This window comes from Dermacentor albipictus, chromosome 8, assembly GCF_038994185.2.
Source record: "Dermacentor albipictus isolate Rhodes 1998 colony chromosome 8, USDA_Dalb.pri_finalv2, whole genome shotgun sequence".
Taxonomy (NCBI): Eukaryota; Metazoa; Arthropoda; class Arachnida; order Ixodida; family Ixodidae; genus Dermacentor; species Dermacentor albipictus.
The window spans coordinates 64,281,074-64,301,995 of record NC_091828.1 but is presented as its reverse complement, the minus strand read 5'-3'; the positions used below and the strand labels follow the sequence as shown (position 1 = coordinate 64,301,995).

The 20,922-nt window shown below is 45.1% G+C and overlaps 1 protein-coding gene across 11 annotated transcripts in view; it reads left to right on the top strand.

Annotated features, from left to right (window-relative positions):
- LOC135914301 (uncharacterized) overlaps positions 1-20,922 on the top strand; it is a 114,777-nt gene that overhangs the window by 13,780 nt on the left and 80,075 nt on the right. For 9 of the 11 annotated variants that reach the window (XR_010568279.2, XR_011507956.1, XM_065447086.2 and 6 more), the window contains exons 3-7: positions 4,594-4,614; positions 5,705-5,717; positions 9,744-9,850; positions 17,656-17,768; positions 19,122-19,365. Coding sequence is in view for 9 of the 11 variants with exons in the window: in XM_065447086.2 (XP_065303158.1) it covers positions 4,594-4,614; positions 5,705-5,717; positions 9,744-9,850; positions 17,656-17,768; positions 19,122-19,365 (498 nt within the window). In the remaining 2 variants the exon portion in view is untranslated. Of the gene's footprint in view, positions 1-4,593; positions 4,615-5,704; positions 5,718-5,751; positions 5,772-9,743; positions 9,851-17,655; positions 17,769-19,121; positions 19,366-20,922 lie in introns of those variants that run through there. The other 2 variants (XM_070523519.1, XM_065447087.2) reach the window with 2 other exon arrangements.

Here is a 20,922-nt window from a genome sequence, read left to right as displayed (position 1 = left end):
CAGCAGGGGGATACATAAAAATAAGCATCATATTTGATACCAATAAAGAAACTAATTACACAAAGCGCGGTAAAAAGCATCATTTGACACATTGGATACAATCATAGGCGGAAGATTATTCCACTCTCTTATACATCTAACAAAGAATGAATAGCGGAAGACGTCACCTTTAAAGGAAAATTCTTTTATTTTGAGACTGTGGTCCCTTCTTTGGGATATATAGGACGGCTCTTGAATGTACTTCTCCTTATTGATTCCAGTTTTAGAATGGTAGATATTATGGAAAAATTTCAACCTGAGGTTTCGTCTACGATCTTTCAATTCTTCCCATTTAAGTTTACGTTTGCTTTCGCTCATGCTAAGGTGACGATCCCAATTACCTAGAACGAATCGCACTGCCCTATTCTGTATTTTTTCAAGCGTATCTACCGCCGCATCTACCCCGACGACCATGGTTCCCAAACCAGACTACGACATTAATCCAAATCTCCCTATGATTAAGCAAAAGCAGCTCAGAAGTCTGCTCCGACGATACAAAGGCTTCTTTTCGACGTCATCGAGGATTCGACAAACACCAGTCGCCAAGCATCGCATATTCACCGAGGAATGCGCTCGACCACTCCGTCAGAGCCCTTACTGAGTTTCGGCGCGAGAACGTGAAGCTATAAGAGAACAGGTCGTCGCGCAGCATTTCGTCGACATCATCCAGCTGTCGAAAAGCCCGTGGGCATCCCCTGTTGTTCTGGTAAAGAAAAAGGACGGAACCCTACGTTTCTGCGTCGATTATCGTCGTCTGAACAAGATCACGAAGAAGGACGTATACCCCCTCCCACGGATAGACGACGCATTCGATCGGCTCTGCAACGCTAAATACATCTCGTCCATGGACCCCAAGTCTGCCTATTGGCAAATAGAAGTCGACGAAAGAGATCGCGAAAAGACCGCCTTCATCACCCCAGACGGCCTCTACGAGTTCAAGGTTATGCCATTCGGACTGTACACGGCGCCTGCAACGTTCCAGCGCGTGATGGACACGGTTTTAGCAGGATTGAAGTGGCAGACCTGTCTTGTATACTTGAATGACGTCGTCGTCTTCGCCGGAAATTTCGACGTTCACCTTAGGCGGCTGGCAACAGTACTAGAGGCCATCAGGTCATCAGGACTTACTCTGAAGCCGGAAAAGTGCCGCTTCGCTTACGAGGAGCTTCTATATTTAGGCCACATAATCAGCAAATCTGGAGTCCGCCCCGACCCTCAGAAGACAGCTGCCATAGCAAAGTTCCCGCAGCCCATCGACAAGAAGGCAGTGCGTAGATTTCCTGGAATGTGTGCCTACTACAGGCGATTTGTCATGAACTTTTCACGCATCGCTGAGCCGCTGACGCAGCTAACTAAATGTGACGTCGAGTTCAAGTGGGAAACGCCGCAGGCCGAGGCATTTCAAGAACTCAAACGGCGCATGCAATCGCCGCCCGTACTTGCGCACTTCGACGAGCATACCGATACCGAAATCCACATTGACGCCAGTAGCCTAGGCGTCGGCGCCGTCCTGGCCCAGAGAAAAGATGGTCATGAACATGTGATAGCTTACGCTAGCCGGTCGTTGTCAAAAGCGGAAGGCAATTATACTACAACCGAAAAGGAATGCTTTGCCATCGTTTGGGCTACAGCGAAATTTCGCCCTTACCTATATGGCAGCCCATACAAAGTCGTCAGCGACCATCACGCCTTGTGTTGGCTAGCGAATTTAAAGGATCCCTCAGGACGGCTGGCACGGTGGAGCCCCAGACTACAAGAATACGACATCGCTGTAACATACAAGTCCGGACGAAAACACTCAGACGCCGATTGCCTATCACGCGCCCCCATTGACCCGCCGGCGCAAGAAGACGAGGATGACGACGCCTTCCTTGGAATAATGAGCGCGGAAGACTTCGCCGAAAAACAACGAGCGGACCCGGAACTTAAAGGCCTCGTCGATTATTTGGAAGGGCACACCGACGTTGTCCCCAGGGCATTTAGGCGCGGATTATCTTCCTTCACGCTTCAAGACAGTCTACTCGTGAAGAAGTTCTCACCAGTCCGCGCCAATTACCTTCTTGTTGTCCCGTCAGGACTTCGTCCAGAAGTATTGCACGCCCTACATGACGATCCGACCGCTGGACACCTCGGATTTTCCCGGACACTATCGAGGATACAAGAAAAGTATTATTGGCCGCGCTTGACCGCCGACGTCACCCGTTATGTCAGAACATGCCGAGACTGTCAGCGACGCAAGACACCGCCGACAAGGCCGGCCGGATTACTACAGCCAATCGAGACGCCTTGCCGACCATTCCAGCAGATCGGGATGAACTTGCTGGGACCCTTTCCGACGTCAATAACCGGAAATAAGTGGATCGTCGTGGCGACGGACTACCTCACCCGCTTCGCTGATACAAAAGCACTGCCGAAAGGTAGCGCAGCCGAAGTGGCGAAATTCTTTGTCGAAAACATCCTGCTGCGACATGGCGCCCCAGAAGTCCTCATCACCGACGGAGGAACGGCCTTTACAGCGGAGCTCACCCAAGCCATTCTGAAATACAGTCAGACAAGGCACAGGAGGACAACGGCTTACCACCCGGAGACGAATGGTCTTACGGAGCGGCTGAATAAGACCCTCGCCGACATGCTAGCGATGTACGTCGACGTCGAACACAAGACCTGGGATGCCGTCCTGCCGTACGTAACACTCGCTTATAACACGGCGGTGCAAGAAACATAACAGATCACGCCGTTCAAGCTGGTCTACGGCAGGAACCCGACGACGACGCTCGACGCCATGCTGCCTCACGTCACTGACGAGGAGAACCTTGACGTCCGTACCTACCTCCAGTGCGCCGAAAAAGCCCGACAGCTCGCCCGCCTGCGAATCAAGAGCCAGCAGAGCACCGACAGCCGACACTACAACCTCCGACGACGCTTCGTCGAGTACCAGCCTGGCGACCGTGTTTGGGTCTGGACCCCGATACGCCGACGAGGACTCTGTGAGAAACTACTCCGACGGTATTTAGGACCCTACAAGGTCATCCGACGTATCGGCGCTCTGGACTATGAGGTCGTGCCAGACGGCATTTCGCATTCACAGCGGCGCCGCGCACAATCTGAAGTGGTCTACGTGGTGCGCCTTAAACCCTTTGACGGACGCTGACGAACTTCGTCATTTTTGTTCTTTTCTTTGCTACGAGTACTTTTGTTTATTACCTTCGTTTGTTTGCAGCATCGGGTTGATGCTTTTTAAGAGGTGGGTATTGACACGTGTACTTATCTTTAGCGGGTGACCACGTTTCGCCGCTTAACAAGTGTAATCGCACAGCGAGGGACGCGCGTGCATGTATACGACGTTTCTGGAAAGTTATCGATGCTTCTACCCGGCTGCCTGTTGTTACCGAATCTTGTGTTATCTGATTTCATCGCTTAACGCGAATGGTGTAGAACTTTGTGGAAGGCACGCGGGTCCCAATGACTAGTCTGGAACATTCGATGACTGCTGTATAAAAGCCGACGCGCTTGACCCGTTGATCAGATTTTCGACGATCGCCGACTGTGTTCGCCGCTTTCGTTGTGCTATAAGTGTAGCCTCTTTTGTGGGCACAGATTCGCCCAATAAAAGCTAGTTTTGTATTCCACCGTACTGTTGCTTTCTTCACCGTCACTACCACGTGACAATATGGTGCCTTCTACGCTCTTGCAGCGGAGGCAGAATGAGAGGGACACGGCAAGGCAGATCAGACAAACATGCAGCGCTAATTTTCAAAAAAAAATGTTTCCGCTTCTCGCAGGGATACTTGTACTCCTGCAAACGTCATAAGACAAGTAGGCATTGTTCGGCAAATAAGAACAAAACCAGAAAAAGCACGCGCCGACACATTTTTTTTATGACCACGCTGATGATCTTGAAGGGTGTCCATTCCACGCAAGAATATATAATCGAGCTTTGTTATTGAAGAAGAAATGAACAGCTTACTGGCGGATGTGCTTGAATTTCGGTGCCATTATGCTGGGTGGTCGTCGGAGTTTTCGACCCATCAGCCATCTCAGGCTTTTGCCTTATTATTGACAAGTTGCGCCGTCTAAAGCCAGAACTTCACTTACTACGTTGCAAAGCGTGATCCCAGCCTCACCTAACAATAATTTATTTTGGTAACACGGGCTTCCGTAACAATTGTCAGTTATTGACTACATTTTTGACGTTCATCACTCATCACTGCAATTATATAAGGAAGTCTTACATATTTAATTCCTCCCTGAAGGTTTGGTGACACTCCGGTTGCTTTGTTAGCAAGATCCAACAGTCGGCCTGATCGAGCAGGATATAGAGCAGGAAAGCTATACAAGTGCACATTTTCTGAAAAAAAAATGTTTACGATACAGAACCACAGCAAGATACTGCAGTCTGCTAAAATGTATTTTAGTATGCTGAAACAAGTGGTCTGCAAGGATCTAGCTTGAGATAAAAAAAAACTACTCGTAAGGAGGCACGTTAAGATGCAAATGAAGAGGCATGTTAGAGGAATTTCATTTATGACTATCATTTGCATTCCTTTTTTCTAGATGCATCGCAACTGAGCACAGGTGGGTTTTGCTTTCTCGATTGGGAATGCCTTATTTTATCCGTACTTGCTTGGCGTGCAATACGCAACTTTCAAGCGCGGCAGTACCATGAGCCGGTCCACTTTACAATTTTACGTACTTGGCTATGCTTTAAGACACGAACGGTATGGTAATACTGAACTCAAAGTTACAGCCATACTTTTGACAATGTATCAAGGTTTGTGCATAAACAAAGATTTATTTCTTTGCAACATTTCCGTACGATTCCGTACATTTCCAACGAATCCGTACGACGTAGCTCGTTTATGCCGTTTCTAGCGTTTGCTTTAAAGATGAGAGCATGATAAATATTGAGCTTCTTTTTTAACGGAACTATTACTATTCACGACAAATTACTACAAACCCCAGTTTAGAAAACATCATGATGATCATCATTAGCCTGTCTTTACGGCCACTGCAGTACGAAGGCCTGGGAAAGCGATATCCAAATACTCCTCTCTTGCTTTAGATTATTTGAAGTTGCCCCTGCAATGTAAACTTATTTGAAGGATATTCACGAGCATATGTTAGGCCGCTGAACTCCATGAACATTTCTGTGCCAGCGAAAGAGCATGCAAACTCGGCACACTAAGACTATACTTAATATACCAGGTGTGCACAAAAATATGAACATGGTGCTGCGTGAAGTATAGTTATTTTGAGATGTATCCTAAAGGTATGAAGCAGAGAAACATGGCAAGCATAAAAACACATGTGTGCATTCTGTTTGCACGCTATGTCATTACAAATAACAATCACATGTTCTTGGCGTTTCACAAGCGACGCAGTCATATTTATAAACATAGACTATCAATTATTTTTTCCTCAAATACACTCACTTCACAGAAGATAAGCATTTGCCAAGATTTGCGTCTACCTATACATTCACACAGAGAATATCTCATATTGTATTCTAATAGAAATTTCCAAATATTCCTTACATCGTAGTGTGCACGTGATGTCTTACGAAGTACATCGGTGGCGGGCCCATGCGCAGTGCACTAATTAAACAACCCATTATTGAACTCATACACATCTACATAGCTAAGTTGCTCTGATCTTTCACTTCCAGAAACAACACAAGGGTAAGGACTGACTGGGCGAGCTCGTCCAGGATTCATCTTTATGAGTAAAATGTGGTATTTCTTTCATTTCCTCATATGATCTTAAGAGCATAAAAAAGTAATACTCTTTTCTTCACTCAAGTTTAGAAAAACGAGATTACAGTTGAAAAAAAAAACATTCTATGGTGGTTAATACAGGTAACTGAGAGGCATTATTATAAATGACTGTCATTTCATATAGTGTGTAGGTAAGTTTGTATTGCGCTGTGTGGAATCTATAGTTTTGACTTATTTTTAAGAGACAAAGCCTTTCCTAACGAGTCACAATCTTTTCGTATCAGGCATTGTTCTAGCCTCTTTCTTTGGCCAATCCAAGAGATAGTGCAGCCTAAGAAAGGGCCAATATGTGCTACTGGTAATGTGCCCTACGGACCATTCGTTACTATGCTTTTCTGGATGAATCTATACATATTATACACATACACACACACACACACACACACACACACATATATATATATATATATATATATATATATATATATATATATATATATATATATATACATACATATACAGATATATATATATATATATGTATATATATATATATACATATATATATATATATATATATATATATATATATATATATATATATATATATATATATATATATATATATATATATATATATATATATATATATAATGAAAACATAAACAAAATAATTCAAGGTAGCATAGAAACACAGCAACGCTAGCACAGCATATCGATACTGTAACCATTGGGTTAACGGCGGAAGCCCAAGCAGGGGAAATACAACATCCTTAGGAACATCACGCCCGCAAGCCAGTGCGTTGAAGCTCTTGGCGCGTTGTATAAGAATGTGAATTACTTGAACACTGCAAGTTATTTTCTGCGTCGCCAGTTATTATAAATGAAAATTCCGACTGGTAAAGTCTTGATACGTTTATTGAAGAACATTACTCACATTACCTATGCGATTCATGTTTACGTCAGAATTTGAACTGCAGGTGGAGAATTTCCTCTAGGCGTTGCGAAGGCTCGTGCTTGGTAGAAGCTGCATTATAAGGCCTCGGACAAAAATAATCATTCAGAAACCATGTCACGATTACCGTCGGCCATATAGCGCGCTCATTTCCACAGTTGAAACGTGTTTTGCATCCAGACTCCTCTTTCGCGCTTCTCTAGGTACGCCTGGTGCAATTCAGTGGCATCACCGCGATCCCTTCCCATGTCATCCGAAATGGATGACGTGTCCGTGGATGCGAACGCGAGGAAACGCCTCATGAGGCAACCGAGCTCCTTTTCCGCTTGTTTGTGCAATTACTGGGCCATCTAGTGGCGCCTCCAAGAAGTCCGTGCGTGGTCTCCGAGGCGAGAAGCGTGACGCTCCGGTGCCTGGGAACACTGAGGAATGTTCCCTCGCTTTCTGCACACTCAGTGGCACACGGTCAAGTTCAAGAGTGGAGCCCACCCGGTGAATCCCTTGCGCAGTTCGCTAAAGCGTTGACGTGAAAGGCGTTCTCTGAAAAGCGGCAGGAATAGAGTGCATTTGCAGCTCTCCTGCTGAAGCTTTGAACTGCTGTCCTAGAGGACCCGTTGAGACGGGGGCTGAATACCGCTCACCCTCGGATAAAATTGAGGAGAGGTATTCGTCATGTAGTGTGGCGAACACCTGCTGCTGCATAATAGGGACCAAAGTTGACATCAAAAACCCTAAAAGAAGACAAGCACAGACGGAGTGTCACATACGCCGTGCTCGAACCCTGAGTGAAAAAAAAAATATTGGACAGGAGTAGGTAGGTGGAGAGCAAGCGCGCTCTCTTCCGTCGTACGAAATGCCATGAGGAAGGGCAGAAGGAAGGGCAGAAGGGAGCGAGGGAGGAGCCGGCGTTGTGCTTCAGCAGTAACTGCGTATTTCGCGAAGGGAGGAAAGCAGGAGGCGGGAGGGACGTGGGAGATATCTTCTCTACCCCCAAGTGTATACATTGTGCGGCTGCGTGCACTCGCGCGAGCCGTATCTTCACAGCGATCTGCAGACTCCGCATAGCTTCGTGCGTACTGGAGTTTCGCCACACCGGTTGCGTTGAAGCGACAGACAGCACGAAGGTGACTTCACTCGCTGCATCTGGCGCTCTTGCTCACGCAAGCACTTAGACAAGGAGTGTCCGCGCTGATCGAGCCCGGTATGTTCCTATATGCGGGGAAGGGGGGGGGGGGGAGGACACACACGATGCTTGTCAATTTATTTAGTAAGCGATTGCTTCCAAGTTTATAAGGCCGACAACACCACTTTCAGTCCTTCATATAACTGCCTACTCATTTGCTGTCGCAATTGATTTCTTGCCTTTCGGGCGAAACTGCGACTTTATTTTAATAGGCGCCGGCTACATGGTACACGGGCGTCATGCATTTTGCCGATATAAAATGCGGATGCCATGGCTGGGAGTTTATCCACGACCTCGTGTTTAGCTATGCAGTGCCAATGCAACTAAGCTAATCATGGAGAATATTCAAGGGAGATGTTTGCTTGTTCGAACAAATTGTAACAGTCTATGCCGACTCTGCAGGCCCAGCCGGTGTCGCTGTTTTCGCACGGGTAGTAACCGTCCAAGGGTGGTTGAACAGTACCTGCTGTTGGGAAGTTTCTGCAGCGCGTTCCTCATTTAGCGCAAACATAACCCCGCATGTTGTGTGAACACCGCCGGCGGAGCTCCATCCAAACGTGAATAGCACTCAAGCAAGGCGGGTACCGATACCTGTCAAGAACACTACGTCAATGCAGATGTCGCAATATTGTGCGGTGGCGTGTTCACTGCAGGCTGCAGCTCAGTAGTGCCGTCTAAACATAGCAGCCGATTCCGATGATAATGCAAGCTCAAATTGTGGGCCCATTCGACAGGTAATGCAGTGAAACAAATTGTTCTCCAATCCACTCTGTGAGAGTAGTAGCACAACGAAGCTCGAAACAACAGCTCGAATAATTAGCCATTGCAAAGTACCTTGAAATTATTCAAATGGTGACATTTACGTGCACCTTACATGAGTCTTCTATCTCGCTAAGGAAGACTTTGTCTCTCGTCGATTTCAATTGAAAGTTGAATCACCTTCCAAATTTATCACTATTATTGTTGATAACGAGTATAAATAGAAGCTTAGAGTCACGCAAAATATATTGTACAAATTCTTGTTAGCAGCTGGAGCAGAAGTGCACAACAGTCGGCACAACCGCTGTATAAGACACTTTTTAAAAAAGCAGCCACCACGTTCTTAATCAATTACCTTGTTTCTCGCGCGCATAACACTAGATTTGCGGCTGCTGAGATGCGGCCCAATGTGTATAATCAGTGGTACACTTATGTGCCACTTAATTTTTTTGGTTATGCCATGTACAAAATTTCACCTATCACAAGCGTGGTAAAGCACTCAAAAATTAAGCAGTCTTCAAATAGAGAAATGGGTTTTCCTATTTCTGCGTTATCTTACCTAAACTGCCATTTATTATTCGTGCCCATGGACCATCTTGTGTTTCCACAGCTGATCTGTATATATTTTTTTATTTTCATGTCGACAGTTTTGTTTCTTTTATCAATCGCGATGTTGTGTACATATTTCGTAAGCGAGGCAAAAATGAAAATTTTTGATGGTCAGATTTTTCCCTGGCCTCGTCCATTCGCGTTGAGCCCTATTATGAAAAAGCAAGGGATGCTTACAGCTTTTACAACCACATTCCTTAAACCATATAAATGTTTAGAAAGCACGCAGAAGTAATTTACTGCAATCAACGCGCAATTGCAACTTTCTCAGAGATAACGTGTGCTTTAATTTTGCCAAGGAAGTAGCGAAAGAATGACTACAGTCAACGCGGCTATCAAGAATGTTCAAGATGAAATTAGTGCCGCCTACGTCTCGTGGCTGTGTTGTTCAGCACCTACCTCAAGCATTGACTCGATCTCTGTAGACAAGAAGGCAGCTGCCGAGTAGGAAGTTAACAAAATCACCTTCTTCTCCTACTCACAGTGAACGCGACAATGATTCCTGGCACTCGGTATTCCTGCTAGCGTGTTGTTTGGTGGCAATCGGCGTGCTCCTGTCTCTATTATTTGTCACGCTCCTGGTTTTCCTCGGTGAGTACGGGCCTTTTCATGGCTCCTTCAGGCTTCTACGCATCTACGCTTATTAATAATTTATTTCAATCTACGGCGATGTGTAGCAGTTAACAGATGGACACTGGGTTTCCTCTGTCCAGCTTCTGGTTGTCGTTAGAGGCTAGAAAATACCGCATCATTCTCATGGTCGTGACCATGCTGGATCATCAACATCAGCGAAACCTCCAACCACGTAGTTAAGAAAAGAAAAACCACGCCAGTGGTTGCCACTCGTAATCAAACACACACGCGTTTTTATTGGCCAGGATATAATATTCTGAGGACATAATTTGATTGTAGCCTATCAACTGGTTAGGCACGGGCAGGGTGGTGTGAGGATTTGGAAATATGTTAATTCTAGGAATGACCTATGGCAGAACGAGGGATGTCGCTTTAACATCCCTTCTGAGAAGCTGAGTTCAAACAGAAGTTCGTTCGTAAAACCAATTGATCCAGCGACATTTGTTGTTCGATCACAGGTTACCACATCAAGGCCCCATCTTCCTTCAGAGGTATCTCTAGATTATTTATTATTTATAGTGGTTTCCCCTTGCACTAATAACTTTACCACCAGAATATATTCCATCAACAATATCAGAATATATTGATAACATCGGAACTACGGTGGATGGTTCCGGCACTTACCTTGCATATGCAACATGATAATGGCCATAGGACCCAGGTCACCTACCTAAATTGGAATTGGGTTTGCCACATGTGGTCCTTGCTAACGGAAAGAAGCAAATTCTAAAAGCCGCCATGGCTAGGTCTCATCTCAGAATGAACACAACTGTTAGGAACATGAGGTTATTATTGAAATGAGCTGATGGTTTTAATACTCCTTGGATTGCAGATATTGCAAAACCAGGGTTGGGAACGTGGTTTACTTTTCAATTCGTAGGGAATTCTGAAGCAGTACTGTTGGCCACGCTCTAAAAATCAATCTTCATTGCTGCACTGTAGCCCGGCATACTCTGAATGTTTGCCATTTGAGCATTTCTACCGTGGTACTTTGAATAGCTGGCGCATCCGCCGTGGACGTTAGGTGTCACATATTTAATGATGTATCACTTTAAAACTGTTTTTTTTCTTTCCACACATCATCCCAGTTCGACCTGACATGTAGTTTTAGACCATGGGCGAGATGCGGGCAATGTTTTTACGTCAATGCCATAACTAGAAGATCAGAACCTTCGGCTTATATCAAGGCCAACAAAATTGTTAGTTTGCAGGAAAAGCATAAGAATAAAAACATTTGCATGATTTTTTAGACAGTAAACTAAATTCAAAGGTATGGGTTCCGGCTCGATATCCTCAAATAAAGTGGACGTTTTGCATGTTTCGATGTTTTTAAAGAAGTGTCGACGCCACAATAAACTACAGCGTCCAATATTGCCACAGCTAGCATAAAATTATGTCACCTCGGCTTCACCTTTATCGCACGATGGATTGCTTGAGCAGAACAATGATTGATTATTTTGGGATTCTAGTAGCAGCACAATATTATGTTCGAAGACATAGCGCTGCCCTGTTTATATTCCACATTACTTGACTGGTGTGCTTGGGTGTTAAGCCTCTTTTTAGAAAGAAATTCAACGTGCCGAACTGCTCTCAGATGACTCTCGACATTATTGCGGTTTGCATTTGAGCAATCCTGCTGGACACCGTATGGACACCGACAAAACGCGTCATGTGTAAGCTGCACACTGTAGCCCAGTTCTCTCCCGCCGTACTTCCCTTAATTGAGTTCTTAGAAAACACTGCACCCCTCCACACATGGTGCGCCATCTGGCGGTCGCGCACGAAGTCTCCCTGCTTTTCGCAATTGAGTTCTGCGGAATCCTGCAAGTCGGTGAAAGGTTCTTGCAAGAGAAATATTTTCACCCACCCGCCAGTAGGATGAAGCTACAAAATAAATCTGTGCAGTTTATTTTTTCTTTTCTTTTTTCTTTTTATTCTTCGTTCTTTCTGAGATACCTGTATGGGTTTCCTGTGTAGCTTCATTCTACGTTAGGGGTAGATGGCAACCTTCTCCTTCTTTTGCGTAGTCTTTTATGTTGAGGCAGTCAGCGCAATCACTGAGCATTGTTCCCCAACTACCTGCGGGCACTCGTGGTGCAGCGCCAAACAGCTGGGCCACTTTTGTTGATGAACACTTGTGTCATGGGTTGGAATCATTCCAGCACAGGAGTATTAGCGCATTTTTTTGTTCAAGAGCGGTGTTAAGAGAACAGGTAGCCTTACTAGGCCTTGCAGGGCTAATAATGTTTGGCAAATCCACGGAATGTACTCCCCAATTTTCATCGGTGGAAAAGTCAGCAACCAAACCACAAGTATACACCACCTATATAGGTAGCACTGCAAACTCTAGCTCAAAACTATAAGTACTGTTTTCAGACATGTTGAGCATTTTTTAAAACGAATCCTTTGTTGCTAAATAAATTTACACATTGATGTTTAAACAGCCTTCTGAAGAGATGTCTCCCCTGAAAATGATTTGCAGGAGAAATGCTGCCGTGCAGGAATAGGGCAGGTGTTGTGACGTACCAAGACTTTTTACCGTTTGGCTGGCCCGTTGTCTTGGAAGGCAATTCCAGCGTTTCACAGGATATTCCGTAAGAAACGAGCTCCCCCTATACCCCCGCCTGATTTAGTGCCTGAAAACTCCTAGGTTGACGGTGCAGCAACGTCAACGCACTAGTTACGTTCATTATTGAGTGACCCTGTTCAATTCAATACCACCTCTGTAGCAATGAAATTCATATAAAGCCAGTATTTCCTAACAAAAGAATATCTCAACGCCAGGAGCATATTCTACCCTGATACACCAATTCCTTCATTTGCGATCCCCAACTTGAACTGTCAAGGTGGTCCAACTTGATTTCTCGCTTCAAGGTTTTGTCAAGTATGGCTTGGCTGGCGAAAATTTTCTGCGAGTTGCTTCATTGGAAAACAGCGAAACTGGTAAGAGAAAGCTCCACGCATTAAGCTCATTAGCGCCATTTAGCACTGTGGGCAGCGTGGCGTAGAGGTAGAACACCCGCCTCGCGTGCAAGAGGTCCGTGGTTCGAATCCCGGTGCCGGCAATTTTCCACCGGATTAAAAAAAAAATCCGCGTGTTGATAAAATTGCATAAAACAGGCCTGGAGTGTGGCCTGATCCCGGTGACCAGAACCGGTAACGCACTCCCTCACCAGAGCAGGATTGGCCACCCTGGTGCAGTACTTGGCCACAACCTCCTATATGAACAACACAATCAAACCCCGGCCCTCAGTCCGCACCAGCTGCGAAGCAACTGACCACGGCGGCGGTCAGACCTGCGACGCTGCAGAGGGTGCTAAGAATCACTGGCTCCGGACAGGCCGCCATTGGAATATGAACCTGGCAACGTTCAACGCTAGAACGTTATCTAGTGAGGCGAGTCTAGCAGTGTTATTGGAGGAATTAGAAGGCAGTAAATGGGATATAATAGGGCTCAGCGAAGTTAGGAGGCCAAAAGAAGCATACACAGTGCTAAAAAGTGGGCACGTCCTGTGCTACCGGGGCTTAGCAGAGAGAAGGGAACTAGGCGTCGGATTCCTTATTAATAAGAATATAGCTGGTAACATACAGGAATTCTATAGCATTAACGAGAGGGTGGCAGGTCTTGTTGTGAAACTTAATAAGAGGTACAAAATGAAGATTGTACAGGTCTACGCCCCTACATCCAGTCATGATGACCAGGAAGTCGAAAGCTTCTATGAAGATGTGGAATCTGCGATGGGTAGAGTGAAAACTAAATACACCATACTAATGGGTGACTTTAATGCCAAGGTAGGCAAAAAGCAGGCTGGAGACAAGGCAGTGGGGGAATATGGCATAGGCACTAGGAATATCAGGGGGGAGTTATTAGTAGAGTTTGCGGAACAGAATAATATGAGGATAATGAATACCTTCTTCCACAAGCGGGATAGCCGAAAGTGGACGTGGAGGGGCCCGAACGGCGAGACTAGAAATGAAATAGACTTCATACTCTGCGCTAACCCTGGCATCATAAAAGATGTGGACGTGCTCGGCAAGGTGCGCTGCAGTGACCACAGGATGGTAAGAAATCGAATCAGCCTAGACCTGAGAAGGGAACGGAAGAAACTGGTACATAAGAAGCCGATCAATGAGTTAGCGGTAAGAGCGAAAATAGAGCAATTCCAGATCAAGCTACAGAACAGGTATTCGGCTTTAACTCAGGAAGAGGACCTTAGTGTTGAAGCAATGAACGACAATATTGTGGACATCATTAAGGAGTGTGCAATGGAAGACGGTGGTAACTCCGTTAGGCAGGATACCAGTAAACTATCGCAGGAGACGAAAGATCTGATCAAGAAACGCCAATGTATGAAAGCCTCTAACCCTACAGCTAGAATAGAACTGGCAGAACTTTCGAAGTTAATAAACAAGCGTAAGACAGCTGACATAAGGAAGTATAATATGGATAGAATTGAACATGCTCTCAGGAACGGAGGAAGCCTAAAAACAGTGAAGAATAAACTAGGAATTGGCAAGAATCAGATGTATGCGTTGAGAGACAAAGCCGGCAATATCATTACTAATATGGATGAGATAGTACAAGTGGCTGAGGAGTTCTATAGAGATTTATACAGTACTAGTGCCACCCACGACGATAATGGAAGAGAAAATAGTGTAGAGGAATTCGAAATCCCACAGGTAACGCCGGAAGAAGTAAAGAAAGCCTTGGGAGATATGCAAAGGGGGAAGGCAGCTGGGGAGGATCAGGTAACAGCAGATTTGTTGAAGGATGGTGGGCAGATTGTTCTAGAGAAACTGGCCACCCTGTATACGCAATGCCTCGTAACTTCGAGCGTACCGGAATCTTGGAAAAACGCTAACATAATCCTAATCCATAAGAAAGGGGACGCCAAAGACTTGAAAAATTATAGACCAATCAGCTTACTGTCCGTTGCATACAAAGTATTTACTAAGGTAATCGCAAATAGAATCAGGAACACCTTAGACTTCTGTCAAGCAAAGGACCAGGCAGGATTCCGTAAAGGCTACTCAACAATAGATCATATTCACACTATCAATCAGGTGATAGAGAAATCTGCGGAATATAACCAACCCTTATATATAGCTTTCATTGATTACGAGAAAGCATTTGATTCTGTCGAAACTTCAGCAGTCATGGAGGCTTTATGGAATCAGGGTGTAGACGAGCCATATGTAAAAATACTGAAAAATATGTATAGCGGCTCCACAGCCACCATAGTCCTCCAAAAAGAAAGCAACAAAATCCCAATAAAGAAAGGCGTCAGGCAGGGAGATACGATCTCTCTAATGCTATTCACAGCATGTTTACAGGAGGTATTCAGAGACCTGGATTGGGAAGAAACGGGGATAAAAGTTAATGGAGAATACCTTAGTAACTTGCGATTCGCTGATGATATTGCCTTGCTTAGTAACTCAGGGGACCAACTGCAATGCATGCTCACTGACCTGGAGGCACTGGAAGTCGTAAGGGAATACATCTACTTAGGGCAGCTAGTGACAGCGGATCCGGATCATGAGACAGAAATAATCAGAAGAATAAGAATGGGCTGGGGTGCGTTTGGCAGGCATTCTCAGATCATGAACAGCAGGTTGCCATTATCCCTCAAGAGAAAAGTGTATAATAGCTGTGTCTTACCAGTACTCACCTACAGGGCAGAAACCTGGAGGCTTACGAAAAGGGTTCTACTCAAATTGAGGACGACGCAACGAGCTATGGAGAGAAGAATGATAGGTGTAACGTTAAGCGATAAGAAAAGAGCAGATTGGGTGAGGGAACAAACGCGAGTTCATGACATCTTAGTTGAAATCAAGAAAAAGAAATGGGCATGGGCAGGACATGTAATGAGGAGGGAAGATAACCGATGGTCATTAAGGGTTACGGACTGGATTCCAAGGGAAGGGAAGCGTAGCAGGGGACGGCAGAAAGTTAGGTGGGCGGATGAGATTAAGAAGTTTGCAGGGACCGCATGGCCACAATTAGTACATGACCGGGCTTGTTGGAGAATTATGGGAGAGGCCTTTGCCCTGCAGTGGGCGTAACCAGGCTGATGATGATGATGATGAGCACTGTGGGGCTGAGGTCAGTCATTGCGGGGCAAGCTAGCTGCTTGTAGATAGAATCGATAGTAAACATGAATGAACATTTACAGCGGTGTGAGTAGGCTGCCGGTTTGTGCGACTAAATACCCCTCCCCCCCCTCCACATCCCAGCTTCACTGTACGGCGATCATCCTTGAGAATCTAGTGACCTCTAAAGGAATATCCAATCTCTTCGTCAATGGTATATTAGATTGTTATTTCGCCTTTTGCCTAGTTATTTCGGCGATTTGTGGTCGCGTAAAAGCGCGGACAGAACCATGCAAGCCAAAAGAGTGCATCTGAGTCTTCCCACTGACACCAGAAGGCAGGCCACTGGTGCTGATACTATACAAAAGCGAAATTCACAGTGTTTTTTTTCTTCGTTTTTTTCTTTTACAACCTAGGTGGGACATTAGGGAATATAATAGCAAGAGCTTGTGCCACAACCCCCGGACCCATTCCAAAAGGGACGCTCATCACATCCATCCATCCATTCATCCATCCATCCATCCATCCATCCATCCATCCATCCATCCATCCATCCATCCATCCATCCATCCATCCATCCATCCATCCATCCATCCATTCATCCATCCATCCATCCATCCATCCATCCATCCATCCATCCATCCATCCATCCATCCATCCATCCATCCATCCATCCATCCATCCATCCATCCATCCATCCATCCATCTATCCATCCTTCCGTCCATCCATCCATCCATCCATCCATCCATCCATCCATCCATCCATCCATCCATCCATCCATCCATCCATCCATCCATCCATCCATCCATCCATCCATCCATCCATCCATCCATCCACCCACTGATGGTTGCGGCCTATCGTATCTGCAATGACGGGAGTCATTGAACTTCCGTCAGAAACCACTGAGGCCTCTGGAAATTGCCGCTAGGTGCGTCTTTTGAGCACTTCACGGGTAATAAACGCATCTTATTGCTTCTAATACCGCACGCATTCAAGAAAATTGTCCTGAACAGGGAAGAAATTTTCTCAGTACTGCATCCGCAGCCCATCGTTCGTGAGAAGCGATAACATATTTATCATTATAGGCTGCGTTAAAGACGCGTAATACAGAAGCAGGAATCCGCATTGGGGCAGTGTCCGAGGCTTGTAAGATGGCTGCCAGATGCTTGATAACTGCAACCTCTGGAGCTCGACAGGACGCGAACGGCAGCCTTGTCATCAGGCACTGCCGTCAGGCGTCGTTGGCTGCATCTGTCCACAGGCTCCCATGGTTCGCTGTTTCTCCTCACCGGTTGCTGGACATGACGCCCCTAAGTGCGTTGCAGTAAAGGCAACAGAGCGCAGTGGTGCACATGACCAACGAACAATCTACTAGAGCACTGATGAAAACATTAAACTGTCCTTTAAGAGCTATTACAGAATGGACAAGCAGTCGAGACAGCACAGCGGAGTTTGCTTTTTTATTTTAAGGAACGGGGCAGCTGATGGAAAGCACCTGGTTTTAACTGGACACCAGGTGTCATCTATACACGCCCTTCCATAACTGCCCAATAGGATAACTGATGGCCTGTTTCCCTCGAAAACTGTTCAGTTGCGATATTAGGAATCAAGTAGGAGAGAAGGTTGCGTTACCCAACTTACATGAGGTGTTCTTTCTCTTGTATTTATGAAGGTGATGAAGGTGATAGCGATATGGGAGGCGACACCAAAGCAACGTACGACAAAGTTCCTAGTTCTGGAAATAGCAGCGGAGGTGGAGAGGTCATAAGCACTCTGCAACAGCCGGTGAGTTGGCTCGCAAAGCAATACCTCTCAATCTGCGCAGCTTTTGACTACATAAATCTAAAGTGATACTGGTGGTTAGCGTGTAAGTGTGCACAACAGAATCAGGCGAAGAAAAAGCAACTCAGTTTATAGAGTCACTTCCATTAAAAACCCGAGAACAATTAAAACGTGGTTCTCATCATAGGTTGAATTATCAACGCAGTCGCTATGTCCATTACCGACCGCTGGTGGGGAGAATGTGTCATTGAATGAACCGACGAATTGGCAGCCTCTATTTGTGCTAGATGCACATGACCAAAAGTAAAATACAATTGCGAATAGACCTCATATAGTACTGAAGAACACTAATAGCAGGGACTGCAATATCTTGTGGGCACGGTAAATTGATACAATATATCTCGTATACTAGTCTATATACAAGTACTACATATATATATGTAAGAATGAAAGCGCCATAATCGCCTTTGTTCACACCCAGTATGCCAAATTAACTTACGAACACACACACACACACACACACACACACACACACATATATATATATATATATATATATATATATATATATATATATATATATATTGCACTTTTAACTTCTTCGTGAAAGCTGTTCTGACATCAATTGAAGCAAAATTGCCTTGGTAGACGGCGTACTACAGTTGGTTCACATTGTTTTAGTAATACCACACATGCAACGTGTCATCTCTTCACGTAGTTGTTTAATTCCTTTTACACTGTTATCCCAGTGTCGCACCATTTTGATACTGTGGTAGCATCTGGCTGATGAAGATGTGAAATGCTTCCATTGTTGCCTCCTTTCACAAATAGTGGTGTTTGAAGGGCCACGCAGCACACAGCATACTTTATGAAGCATGTAACCGCTGTTTGTATACTTTCCGTGTGCTACTCTTAGTCAAGTCAGTTCACATTACAAGGCCAATAAGTGAATGTCACTAATTTAACCCGTTATGTGACAAGCAAAAAAGTGGTGCGTATTAAGAGACACGCCATAGTAGCCTATATTCTCGTTGACATTTTCACCAAGCAATACAGTTGAGGAAGTGAGATAAGTATAAAGATGATTCACTTGTCTATTAGCATTACGAAATGAGTACGTAGAGTAGGGACGCGCCATCTTAGATGATTGCAAAGTATATGGTGTCATAAAAATCAAAACATTCGCAGGCCTAAATGACATATTGTGTGTTTGCATATGACAAAGGAAACCGGAGGCTTCTGAGAGAGGCCTTCTTCCTACGGCACATGGAAATAAAGTGATTATAAAAATGGTTTGCGTGGTGGTGGTGAGGATCTTTATTAACAATTTCACCTGGAAACTGGCATCCCCTGCAGGCACCAACTCCTGTGACATCAGCCGGAGTACAGCATCCTGTTACTAGGGAGCAGGAGATTATACCAACGCCGTACAAAGGGGTGCCATCACAGCTACCTACCACACTGAAGATCACCCCAGCGCCACCAACTCCAGCACCTACGACGCCAACCACGCGAAAGCCCACAACAACCAAACCGCCTCCTACTACGCCGGCTGTTACTACAACACCACAGTCGACGACACCACCCACCACGCTTGCACGTACGTGTCCTAATCCATGTTAGCAGTATATACCTAAACACACACACACACACAAACAGACACACACACACACACACACACACACACACACACACACACACACATATATATATATATATATATATATATATATATATATATATATATATATATATATATATATATATAGTAGGCAAAGAGGGTTTCTTCAGGCTACCTTTCAAACGTAAAGAACTTGAGTGGTGCTACAAGGTAAACAGAACAAGTATTTAATTTCGACAGTTTCGATCGGTGGACCGATCTTCGTCAGGGTTTACAAAAAAATGGCAGTTCGGCCGTGGTAGGGAAGACACCAGACCGGGTACCCGGTCGTTCTTACATACATCAAACCGAGAGGAACAGTTGTGACAGTGATTGATTTTCGGCGCCTTGGCAGATTTACAGCGGCCTTTGGTAGCTATGCAGGGCAAGAGGAAGGCGGAGTCACATGTATCTAGAGCAAGGAGGTGTGTGAGGAAAAAAAAAGTAAAAAGGAAGAGAGAAAGAAAACGGAAAGAAAAAGAAAAAAACACTCGGGAGGAGGGAGACGTAAGACGGAGAGGGAGGGGGGCGGGAAGTAGCGGCAGCCAGGTTCCCGTGCACCCGAGGCAAGGAGGGAGAAAGCGGTCGCTCCGCAGCTCCAGTGCGTGGGCTGCCGTTGTAGCGGGAGCGGGTGTCGGGGGGCACAATAGAGAAGGGGCCCAGAAGGAAGACAGAAGAGCGGCAACTTGTAGAAAGAAACACAGTGTCACAGTACAAATATGCAAGGCACGGCCCATTCCGGCAGCTTTGTGGTCCAGCTACGGTGCGAAAAAAAGGAAAAAATAGTTCCAAAAAAGAATATATGCATGGGATTCGCAAAGCAAGTGCGCCCATGGGCTTAGATTTAGGGAGTCGAGTTAAATAGCCTCCTTGTGGTCCAATATTTGAACGTTTAACAGACAACTGACATCAAGTCAGCACGTGCGTATTTCAGGAAGGGCAATAGGTCACTCCGAATGACCACTTCAGTGGCAGGGTCCAGGGAACTGAATTTATTGGTTTTCCACTCGCCCCCTTGAGGCGCATATGCAGGCGCATATATATATATATATATATATATATATATATATATATATATATATATATATATATATATATATATATATATATATATATATATATATATATATATATATATATATATATATACATACACACATATATATATATATATATAGTCATAAGAAGCCAACAAACAAAGACTCGGACAACACAGTTGAAATTACTTCTTCTTAATAATAAACTATGGAAATTTTAAATTAGTGGAGTTGAAAGTGGATAAAAACAACTTGCTGCAGGTGGGGAACGCTCCCACGTCATCGTATTACTTGTGCGATGCTCTACCAATTGAGCTACCGCCGCCGCCGCCTTCCCATCCAATTGGTGGGGTATATATGCGTTACTACTAGAACTAACCCTGGGAGTGTCAACCAGTGCCACCACTCACAAACCTTGGCGGCGGATATGCAACTTCCTTTCTTCCGCAGGCCTCACCAG